The sequence below is a fragment of the Ranitomeya variabilis genome, chromosome 1 (genome assembly GCF_051348905.1).
Source record: "Ranitomeya variabilis isolate aRanVar5 chromosome 1, aRanVar5.hap1, whole genome shotgun sequence".
NCBI classification, from domain to species: domain Eukaryota; kingdom Metazoa; phylum Chordata; class Amphibia; order Anura; family Dendrobatidae; genus Ranitomeya; species Ranitomeya variabilis.
This window is the reverse complement of record NC_135232.1, coordinates 1136743640-1136755841: the sequence shown is the minus strand read 5'-3', so window position 1 is coordinate 1136755841 and position 12202 is coordinate 1136743640. Positions and strand designations below refer to the sequence as shown.

General features: G+C 47.2%; 1 protein-coding gene across 2 annotated transcripts in view; it reads right to left on the bottom strand.

Annotated features, from left to right (window-relative positions):
• The window catches only part of LOC143793390 (5-hydroxytryptamine receptor 7), a 66240-nt gene extending 55374 nt beyond the window's left edge, over positions 1-10866 (bottom strand). The window contains exons 1-2 of one of the 2 annotated variants that reach the window (XM_077280309.1): positions 9735-10866; positions 7664-8226 (exon numbers count right to left, since the gene is read on the bottom strand). In XM_077280309.1, the coding sequence (XP_077136424.1) occupies positions 7664-8169 (506 nt within the window). In that variant the 5' untranslated portion in view covers positions 8170-8226; positions 9735-10866. Of the gene's footprint in view, positions 1-7663; positions 8227-9035; positions 9205-9734 lie in introns of those variants that run through there. The other variant, XM_077280308.1, reaches the window with a different exon arrangement.
• Positions 10867-12202: the final 1336 nt, after the last annotated feature.

Genomic DNA, 12202 nt, shown 5'->3' with positions numbered 1-12202 from the left:
CAAAACAGCACAGAGACAAGCCTCAAAACTTATGGAACAAGGTAATTTGGAGTGATGAGACCAAAACTGAACTTTTTGGCCACAACAATAAACGTTACATTTGGAGAGAGGTCAACAAGGTGTATGATGAAGGAACGCCATTCCTACTGTAAAGCATGGAGGTGGATCACTGATGTTTTGGGGATGTGTGAGCTACAAAGGCACAGGAAACTTGGTCAGAGTTGAAGGAAAATCGTATTCGCAGTGATTCCGCATGTGTTCATGGAATCACCGCATCTTATACATAGTCTTCCTTACATAATATTGTATAACTGAAGCGCTATTTAATTATTTACTGTGTCAGTAAAATATTGTTACTTCCCGGAAACCAACAACAAGTTGCTAAGGCTATGTGCACACGTTGTGGATCTGCAGCAGTTATCCATGCAGTGTACAGTACCATGTAAACCTATGGAAAACCAAATCCGCAGTGCACATGCTGCGGAACATTCCGTGCAGAAATGTTGCGGTTTATTTTCCGCAGCATGTCAATTCTTCGTGCGGAATTCGCAGCGTTTTACTCCTGCTCCTTTATAGGAATCCGCAACGTGTGCACAGAGCCTAACGAGAGCTACATTGCTGTTACACAGTGTGGATAATAATAGTCATTGTGAGAATGGATGGTGGGGTCCGTCACTCACTGTGAGGTGTACAGGATATTCTTTAGGAACACTGAACCTGCTTGTTGATGGTTTCCAGGAGGCAACAGATTTTTTTCGACATTTATGACACAAAATGAAATTGATAAAACAGAAGGTGAGATACCCGCATGCCGGATACTGACATTACAGGCAATGTTTGCTGCGGGCGCCATGCTTTACATACACACAATACAAACACCAGCAGCGCACATCCACAGGTGCAGCCAGCCGGGCATTGTCACTTCTGCTGGGCGCCAGGAGGGGGCGCCAACATCACCCTTTGCGTTGCTCAGAAAATGTGGATACAGGTTTTTCATTAGATTTAGATACAACTAAGGACTTGATTTAATTATGCAAATGCCAATCCCGGGGCCAGGATGATGTATTGTGGGTATGACATTTCTCACAGAGGGCTCGTTGCAGTAATATCCTTCATGCATATGTATTTAGAGGATCACAGGCAATGTCCTATTATAGCACAACAATGAGTCTGTGAGATGGTTGATAACAGGGAACAATAGCTGACTGTAACAGAATGCTGGTGGCCAGTGCTATGCGGGACCCCCGGCCCCCGTCACTGTGGGATCCCCTAGTTATAGGGCTGGGGGGCCGAGACAACTTCCCTGCGTGTGTCCTACTACACACATTCTGTAGTCTCGGATAAGGGTGGTAGTATGACATCACAATGATGGGAGTGATTGTAGATCTGGGATCGATGGGGGGTTATAGGGTGTAGGGCTCTTCTGGGAAAGTGTGTGATAATCAAAGAAGAGGCAACAATATAAGAAAAGGAGGAAATGTACAAGATATATCACAGAATCCCTGCAAATCACAGAGGAAAGAAGGAGCCGGCGAACAACAACTACAGGAACGAGCGCAAAAATGGATGTGACAAAGGGCGACTCGTACTGTACAGGTCACCGTCACACAGAACATCTCTATTATCTATCATCTATCTATTATCTATCTATCTATTATCTATCTATTATCTATCTATTATCTATCTAGGGACCAAAAAAATGGAAGCCAGCACTCCAGGTTTTAGCACAAATATAAGTGGACTTTATTGGGCTTGAAGAAGGCTCACACGCAGAGCTGAAACGTCGCATGATGGGTCATTAAAACTACCTTTTCTATGATTGTGTGCTGTTTCCATTTTTCCTATATTATCTATCATCTATCTATTATCTATCATCCTATATTATCTATCTATTAATCTATGTTACAAGAATTTATCTCTTTTATCTATCTATCCATCTATCTTATATCTAGTACCTGTATTTCTCATGTAAGTATGCATTCTCCTCAGTGACATACATCTAACTCCATCAAGTTCTCTCCTCTCAGCCCCTCTATGTATATACCTCCGTCGTGTTATCTCTCCTCTCAGCTCCTCTATGTATGTACCTCCGTCGTGTTATCTTTCCTCTCAGCCCCTCTATGTACTTGTCTCCATCACATCTCTCGTCTCAGCTCCTCTATGTATGTACCTCCATCACATCTCTCCTCTCAGCTCCTCTATGTATGTACCTCCATCACATCTCTCCTCTCAGCCTCTCTATGTATGTACCTCCATCACACTATCTCTCCTCTCAGCTCCTCTATGCATGTACCTCCATCACACTATCTCTCCTCTCAGCTCCTCTATGTATGTACCTCCATCACATCTCTCCTCTCAGCTCCTCTATGCATGTACCTCCATCACACTATCTCTCCTCTCAGCCCCTCTATGTATGTACCTCCATCACACTATCTCTCCTCTCAGCTCCTCTATGCATGTACCTCCATCACACTATCTATCCTCTCTGCCCCTCTGTGTATGTACCTCCACCACACTATCTCTCCTCTCAGCTCCTCTATGTATGTACCTCCATCACACTATCTCTCCTCTCAGCCCCTCTAGGTATGTACCTCCATCACATCTCTCCTCTCAGCTCCTCTATGTATGTACCTCCATCACACTATCTCTCCTCTCAGCCCCTCTAGGTATGTACCTCCATCACATCTCTCCTCTCAGCCCCTCTATGTATGTACCTCCATCACACTATCTCTCCTCTCAGCTCCTCTATGTATGTACCTCCATCACACTATCTCTCCTCTCAGCTCCTCTATGTATGTACCTCCATCACACTATCTCTCCTCTCAGCCTCTCTATGTATGTACCTCCATCACACTATCTCTCCTCTCAGCTCCTCTATGCATGTACCTCCATCACACTATCTCTCCTCTCAGCTCCTCTATGTATGTACCTCCATCACACTATCTCTCCTCTCAGCTCCTCTATGTATGTACCTCCATCACATCTCTCCTCTCAGCTCCTCTATGTATGTACCTCCATCACACTATCTCTCCTCTCAGCTCCTCTATGTATGTACTTCCATCACATCTCTCCTCTCAGCTCCTCTATGCATGTACCTCCATCACACTATCTCTCCTCTCAGCCCCTCTATGTATGTACCTCCATCACACTATCTCTCCTCTCAGCTCCTCTATGCATGTACCTCCATCACACTATCTATCCTCTCTGCCCCTCTGTGTATGTACCTCCACCACACTATCTCTCCTCTCAGCTCCTCTATGTATGTACCTCCATCACACTATCTCTCCTCTCAGCCCCTCTAGGTATGTACCTCCATCACATCTCTCCTCTCAGCTCCTCTATGTATGTACCTCCATCACACTATCTCTCCTCTCAGCCCCTCTAGGTATGTACCTCCATCACATCTCTCCTCTCAGCCCCTCTATGTATGTACCTCCATCACACTATCTCTCCTCTCAGCTCCTCTATGTATGTACCTCCATCACACTATCTCTCCTCTCAGCTCCTCTATGTATGTACCTCCATCACACTATCTCTCCTCTCAGCTCCTCTATGTATGTACCTCCACCACACTATCTCTCCTCTCAGCTCCTCTATGTATGTACCTCCACCACACTATCTCTCCTCTCTGCCCCTCTATGTATGTACCTCCACCACACTATCTCTCCTCTCAGCTCCTCTATGTATGTACCTCCATCACACTATCTCTCCTCTCAGCCCCTCTAGGTATGTACCTCCATCACACTATCTCTCCTCTCAGCTCCTCTATGTATGTACCTCCATCACACTATCTCTCCTCTCAGCTCCTCTATGTATGTACCTCCATCACATCTCTCCTCTCAGCTCCTCTATGTATGTACCTCCATCACACTATCTCTCCTCTCTGCCCCTCTATGTATGTACCTCCATCACACTATCTCTCCTCTCAGCTCCTCTATGTATGTACCTCCACCACAATATCTCTCCTCTCAGCTCTTCTATGTATGTACCTCCATCACACTATCTCTCCTCTCAGTCCCTCTATGTATGTACCTCCATCACACTATCTCTCCTCTCAGCCTCTCTATGTATGTACCTCCACCACACTATCTCTCCTCTCCACCCCTCTATGCATGTACCTCCAGCACACTATCTCTCCTCTCTGCCCCTCTATGTATGTACCTCCACCACACTATCTCTCCTCTCAGCCCCTCTATGTATGTACCTCCATCACACTATCTCTCCTCTCAGCTCCTCTATGTATGTACCTCCACCACAATATCTCTCCTCTCAGCTCCTCTAGGTATGTACCTCCATCACACTATCTCTCCTCTCAGCTCCTCTATGTATGTACCTCCATCACATCTCTCCTCTCAGCTCCTCTATGTATGTACCTCCATCACACTATCTCTCCTCTCTGCCCCTCTATGTATGTACCTCCATCACACTATCTCTCCTCTCAGCTCCTCTATGTATGTACCTCCACCACAATATCTCTCCTCTCAGCTCCTCTATGTATGTACCTCCATCACACTATCTCTCCTCTCAGTCCCTCTATGTATGTACCTCCATCACACTATCTCTCCTCTCAGCCCCTCTATGTATGTACCTCCATCACACTATCTCTCCTCTCAGCCTCTCTATGTATGTACCTCCACCACACTATCTCTCCTCTCCACCCCTCTATGCATGTACCTCCAGCACACTATCTCTCCTCTCTGCCCCTCTATGTATGTACCTCCACCACACTATCTCTCCTCTCAGCCCCTCTATGTATGTACCTCCATCACACTATCTCTCCTCTCAGCTCCTCTATGTATGTACCTCCACCACAATATCTCTCCTCTCAGCTCCTCTATGTATGTACCTCCATCACACTATCTCTCCTCTCAGTCCCTCTATGTATGTACCTCCATCACACTATCTCTCCTCTCTGCCCCTCTATGTATGTACCTCCACCACACTATCTCTCCTCTCAGCTCCTCTATGTATGTACCTCCATCACACTATCTCTCCTCTCAGCCCCTCTAGGTATGTACCTCCATCACACTATCTCTCCTCTCAGCTCCTCTATGTATGTACCTCCACCACAATATCTCTCCTCTCAGCTCCTCTATGTATGTACCTCCATCACACTATCTCTCCTCTCAGTCCCTCTATGTATGTACCTCCATCACACTATCTCTCCTCTCAGCCCCTCTATGTATGTACCTCCATCACACTATCTCTCCTCTCAGCCTTTCTATGTATGTACCTCCACCACACTATCTCTCCTCTCCACCCCTCTATGCATGTACCTCCAGCACACTATCTCTCCTCTCTGCCCCTCTATGTATGTACCTCCACCACACTATCTCTCCTCTCAGCCCCTCTATGTATGTACCTCCATCACACTATCTCTCCTCTCAGCTCCTCTATGTATGTACCTCCACCACAATATCTCTCCTCTCAGCTCCTCTATGTATGTACCTCCATCACACTATCTCTCCTCTCAGTCCCTCTATGTATGTACCTCCATCACACTATCTCTCCTCTCTGCCCCTCTATGTATGTACCTCCACCACACTATCTCTCCTCTCAGCTCCTCTATGTATGTACCTCCATCACACTATCTCTCCTCTCAGCCCCTCTAGGTATGTACCTCCATCACACTATCTCTCCTCTCAGCTCCTCTATGTATGTACCTCCATCACATCTCTCCTCTCAGCTCCTCTATGTATGTACCTCCATCACACTATCTCTCCTCTCAGTCCCTCTATGTATGTACCTCCATCACACTATCTCTCCTCTCAGCCCCTCTAGGTATGTACCTCCATCACACTATCTCTCCTCTCAGCTCCTCTATGTATGTACCTCCATCACATCTCTCCTCTCAGCCCCTCTAGGTATGTACCTCCATCACACTATCTCTCCTCTCAGCCCCTCTAGGTATGTACCTCCATCACACTATCTCTCCTCTCAGTCCCTCTATGTATGTACCTCCATCACACTATCTCTCCTCTCAGCTCCTCTATGTATGTACCTCCATCACACTATCTCTCCTCTCAGCTCCTCTATGTATGTACCTCCATCACACTATCTCTCCTCTCAGCCTCTCTATGTATGTACCTCCATCACACTATCTCTCCTCTCAGCCCCTCTATGTATGTACCTCCATCACACTATCTCTCCTCTCAGCCCCTCTATGTATGTACCTCCATCACACTATCTCTCCTCTCAGCCCCTCTATGTATGTACCTCCATCACACTATCTCTCCTCTCAGCTCCTCTATGTATGTACCTCCATCACACTATCTCTCCTCTCAGCTCCTCTATGTATGTACCTCCATCACACTATCTCTCCTCTCAGCTCCTCTATGTATGTACCTCCATCACACTATCTCTCCTCTCAGCCTCTCTATGTATGTACCTCCATCACACTATCTATCCTCTCTGCCCCTCTATGTACGTACCTCCATCACACTATCTCTCCTCTCAGCCTCTCTATGTATGTACCTCCATCACACTATCTCTCCTCTCAGCTCCTCTATGTATGTACCTCCATCACACTATCTCTCCTCTCAGCCTCTCTATGTATGTACCTCCATCACACTATCTCTCCTCTCAGCTCCTCTATGTATGTACCTCCACCACACTATCTATCCTCTCTGCCCCTCTATGTATGTACCTCCATCACACTATCTCTCCTCTCAGCTCCTCTATGTATGTACCTCCATCACACTATCTCTCCTCTCAGCCTCTCTATGTATGTACCTCCATCACACTATCTCTCCTCTCAGCCTCTCTATGTATGTACCTCCATCACACTATCTCTCCTCTCAGCCTCTCTATGTATGTACCTCCATCACACTATCTCTCCTCTCAGCTCCTCTATGTATGTACCTCCATCACACTATCTCTCCTCTCAGCCTCTCTATGTATGTACCTCCATCACACTATCTCTCCTCTCAGCTCCTCTATGTATGTACCTCCATCACACTATCTCTCCTCTCAGCCTCTCTATGTATGTACCTCCATCACACTATCTCTCCTCTCAGCTCCTCTATGTATGTACCTCCACCACACTATCTCTCCTCTCAGCCCCTCTATGTATGTACCTCCATCACACTATCTCTCCTCTCAGCTCCTCTATGTATGTACCTCCATCACACTATCTCTCCTCTCAGCTCCTCTATGTATGTACCTCCACCACACTATCTCTCCTCTCAGCCCCTCTATGTATGTACCTCCATCACACTAACTCTCCTCTCAGCCCCTCTGTGTATGCACCTCCATCGTGTTATCTCTCCTCTCAGCTCCTCTATGTATGTACCTCCATCACACTATCTCTCCTCTCAGCTCCTCTATGTACAGTATGTACCTCCATCACACTATCTCCCCTCTCATCCTCTCTATGTACCTCCATCGTGTTATCGCTCCCCTCAGTCCCTCTATGTACTTCCATCGTAATCTCCCCTCTCAGCCCCTCTATATCATTACCATGCTAGAACATATGTTAAATTGGAAATTAACCATCGCTGTTCATAGTGAGATTCTTACACACCAGGACAGTGGAATCTTCTGTGACTTTACCCTATAGATATATTGTATACTTCTAAACACTGTGTTACCTGCCACCCATATCATGGACCCCACCAGCCAGGGGCACCCACCCTCTGGCACCCCAGAATCACACACCTCTTACCTGTCCACACTGATGACACATAGGGTCATGATAGACGCCGTGCAGCACATGACATCCATGGCTATGAATACATTGCAGAATACTTTGCCAAAGAGCCATTTCCCACCAACCAAGTCCATGATGATGACAAAAGGCATGACAGCAATGGCTACAGAGAGGTCTGCAGCCGCCAAGGACACCACCAGGTAGTTGGAAGGCTGTCGTAGCTTCTTGACTATGCACACAGAGATGATCACCAGTCCATTGCCAGCTATGGTGAAGATTGTAATGATGGACAGCACAACCCCAATGACAATCTTCTCCGTGTCTCCATATAGCAGGATCCCGTCTCCACAATTGGTTTTGTTGGTGTGGTTGACAGTGGCCAAGTCTTGTTCAGTAGTAATTAAAGGTCTGTCAGTCATGAATGCAGGTGGGAGAAGGTTTTGTGGGGGACAGGGTGGCTGAGCACTGTATGAAGACAGATGGACGGCTGGCAGTAGACTTGATTGGACCTGTATCAGCATCCCCCCTTCTTGATGTTTTCAAAGATGATGAGGTAGCCAAGATGCTGGGGTGGACTCCTGGAGAAAACAAGGTCATCAGTACTGAAGAACCTAGACTCTAGATATATACATATATACCATGCGTGTCCATCATAATCAAGATTAATGCAACATCCTGCTTCTCGAGTTTCCAATATTTCCCATATATCACAGCCCTCAGAGAGATGTTCCTTCCCAGAGAGATTATTCCAATCCTAGTAACTCTTTCAGAGTTCAGCAGTCAACTCCCATTAAGCGGAAATCCAGAGTCTCCATCAACCTCTGGCATTCAGGTACCTCTTCAGAAAACCTCCCCCTTATCCAGACCAGATTTCATCTTCTACCATACATGATGCATACTGGCCTCCTTCATTGAGAAGACAGCCTTTCGAAGAAAACTATCCTTTTATCCAGACCAGAGTTCACATCCTACCTTACATTATGCATAATGGTCACCTTCTTTGAAAAGACCTTCTCCAACTTTTCGAGAGAATTAAGATCTTATCCTGACCAGATTTATCATGCTACCATACATTATGCATACCTGCTACCTTCTTTAAGAAGACCACCCCAGAAGACCACCTCTTGGACAAGCCCACTTTCTTGTTCATACCAGATTGTTTTACCCTATATTTTGCATACTGACCACCTTTTTGAGTAGACCATCTCTAGATGACCATCTCTTGTGAAGATCACCCCTTACTCAGACCAGATTTTATGCTCTATTGGATATTCTGCATACTGACCACCTTTTTGAGTAGACCATCTCTAGATGACCATCTCTTCTGTGAAGATCACCCCTTACTCAGACCAGATTTTATGCTCTATTGTATATATGTCATACTGACCAGATTTATTGTTTTACCATATGTTTTGCACACTATCCACCTTCTTTGAGTAGATCACTTCTTGAAGACCACTTCTTAGAGAAATCCACCCCCTTACTGAGGTCAAATTTAATGTTCTATCATATATTATGCAAGCTGGCCATCTTGAGAAGTAAACCCCCAGAAGACCACCTCTTGGAGAAGACTGTTGCTTTATCCAGACTAGATTTATAATGTGCTACCGTGTGGCTATCTTCTTGAAAAGACCATCCGAAAAAGACCACTCTTGACTGCAGTTTTGGTTGGGGGTCCCAATGATTGCCCTCACTAGCAGTACAATATCCCTCTGCGCTATAGTGTGAGGCATGCGACAAAGTCCAGATGTAGCAGAGCTGACTGGGCGCACAGTGAGACCTCTCTGGATGGCAGTAATGCAGTACAGTGACCTGCAGTCCTGCGTAAAAGCCCATGGAACACAACAATACACCATGAATTGTGTCAGACTGGTACTCCTGTAAGGCTGTGCATCGCTCTGTGCAGAAAACCAGCTCTTTAATAGTTAAATACGACTGGTCCAGGACACAGTGTGGAGGCAAGCGGAGCGGAAAGTGTCAGGCAGGGGAAGCTCCTACATATAGGTTATATAAGGGGGGCGATCATGCAGGACTAATAGCTGCATAACCCACATTCTCCGCAGTGTATAGGTGCAGGCGGCATTACCTTCTCCGGCCGAGGCTTGGTACAGGGGGAGACGGAAGACCCCTCCAGTCATTGTCATCTTCTTAGTTCTTCAGGTGCAGAAGTCACTTCTCCACATTTAGGGAATCATCCTGCTCAGCTATCCACAGTCCTGCTCTGCTCTGCTCTGCACAGTCCTGCTCTGCTCGGCACAGTCCTTCTCTGCTCTGCACAGTCCTTCTCTGCTCTGCTCTGCACAGTCCTGCTCTGCTCTGCTATGCACAGTCCTGCTCTGCTCTGCACAGTCCTTCTCTATTCTGCTCTGCACAGTCCTTCTCTGCTCTGCACAGTCCTTCTCTGCTCTGCTCTGCACAGTCCTTCTCTGTTCTGCTCTGCACAGTCCTTCTCTATTCTGCTCTGCACAGTCCTTCTCTGCTCTGCACAGTCCTTCTCTATTCTGCTCTGCACAGTCCTTCTCTGCTCTGCACAGTCCTTCTCTGCTCTGCTCTGCACAGTCCTTCTCTGTTCTGCTCTGCACAGTCCTTCTCTGCTCTGCACAGTCCTTCTCTATTCTGCTCTACACAGTCCTTCTCTGCTCTGCACAGTCCTTCTCTGCTCTGCTATGCACAGTCCTTCTCTGCTCTGCACAGTCCTTCTCTATTCTGCTCTGCACAGTCCTTCTCTGCTCTGCTCTGCACAGTCCTTCTCTGCTCTGCACAGTCCTTCTCTATTCTGCTCTGCACAGTCCTTCTCTGCTCTGCACAGTCCTTCTCTGCTCTGCTCGGCACAGTCCTTCTCTGCTCTGCACAGTCCTTCTCTGCTCTGCTCTGCACAGTCCTTCTCTGCTCTGCACAGTCCTTCTCTGCTCTGCACAGTCCTTCTCTGCTTTGCACAGTCCTGCTCTGCTATACACAGTCCTGCTCTGCTCTGCTCTGCACAGTCCTTCTCTGCTCTGCTCTGCACAGTCCTTCTCCGCTCTGCACAGTCCTTCTCCGCTCTGCACAGTCCTTCTCCGCTCTGCACAGTCCTTCTCCGCTCTGCACAGTCCTTCTCCGCTATGCACAGCCCCGGATCCTCTCCTCCGCACGGTCCCTGAGTGCAGTCACGTCCCGTGTACTCCGCCGCTCTCGCCGCCGCCGTCCTCAGCCTCCTGTCAGGAGCGGTGACAGCTGTGACTGTGGCTGTGGAGGCGCCGCTGATTCTGCAGCTCCTCGCTCGGATGATGTCACGATCTCCCGGCAATGAGAGCGGCTCCGAGTCTATCATCTGATAGTAATGAATCACAGTCATCAGAGCACAGGAGCAGCGGAGAAGGGAACAGAAGTGTGTGCTCCAGAGCGGAGATCACAGTGTGGCTCCAGAGCGGAGATCAAAGTGTGGCTCCAGAGCGGAGATCACAGTGTGGCTCCAGATCGGAGATCACAGTGTGGCTCCAGAGCGGAGATCAAAGTGTGGCTCCAGAGCGGAGATCACAGTGTGGCTCCAGAGCGGAGATCAAAGTGTGGCTCCAGAGCGGAGATCACAGTGTGGCTCCAGATCGGAGATCACAGTGTGGCTCCAGAGCGGAGATCACAGTGTGGCTCCAGAGCGGAGATGAGAGTGTGTGCTCCAGAGCGGAGATCAAAGTGTGGCTCCAGAGCGGAGATCACAGTGTGGCTCCAGATCGGAGATCACAGTGTGGCTCCAGAGCGGAGATCACAGTGTGGCTCCAGAGCGGAGATGAGAGTGTGTGCTCCAGAGCGGAGATCAAAGTGTGTGCTCCAGAGCGGAGATCAAAGTGTATGCTCCAGAGCGGAAATCAGAGTGTGTGCTCCAGAGCAGAGATCAAAGTGTGTGCTCCAGAGCTGAGATCAAAGTGTATGCTCCAGAGCGGAGATCAAAGTGTATGCTCCAGAGAGGAGATCGAAGTGTGTGCTCCAGCGCAGAGATCAATGTGTGTGCTCCAGAGCGGAGATCAAAGTGCGCCCGGCTGCTGACCCTGAAACGGTCCTTTTTACTATCCCTTCTTTCTTTCTTTCTTTCTTTCTTTCTTTCTTTCTTTCTTTCTTTCTTTCTTTCTTTCTGTCTCGTTCTTCCTTTCTTTCTCCTTTTCTCTTTCTTTCTTTCTCTCTTTCTTTCTCTTTCTTTTTCTGTCTTTTATTCTTTCTTTCTCTCTTTTTCTCTTTCTCTTTCTTTCTCTCCTCTCTTTTTCTTTCTTTCTCTTTCTCGTTCTTTCTTTCTCTTTCTTTCTCTCATTCTCCTTTTCTTTCTTTCTTACTTTCTTTCTCTTTCTCTCTCTTTCTTTCTCTTTCTTTCTTTCTCTTTCTTTCTTTCTTTCTTTCTTTCTTTCTTTCTTTCTCTTTCTTTCTTTCTTTCTCTTTCTTTCTTTCTTTCTTTCTTTCTTTCTCTCTCTCTCTCTTTCTCTCTCTCTCTCTCTTTCTTTCTTTCTTTCTTTCTCAGTTGGTGGGGGGCATGAAGCTTCATTGTGGGGAGCTGCTGCAGTTTTGAAAGTTGCAGTTTACTTTCACCCT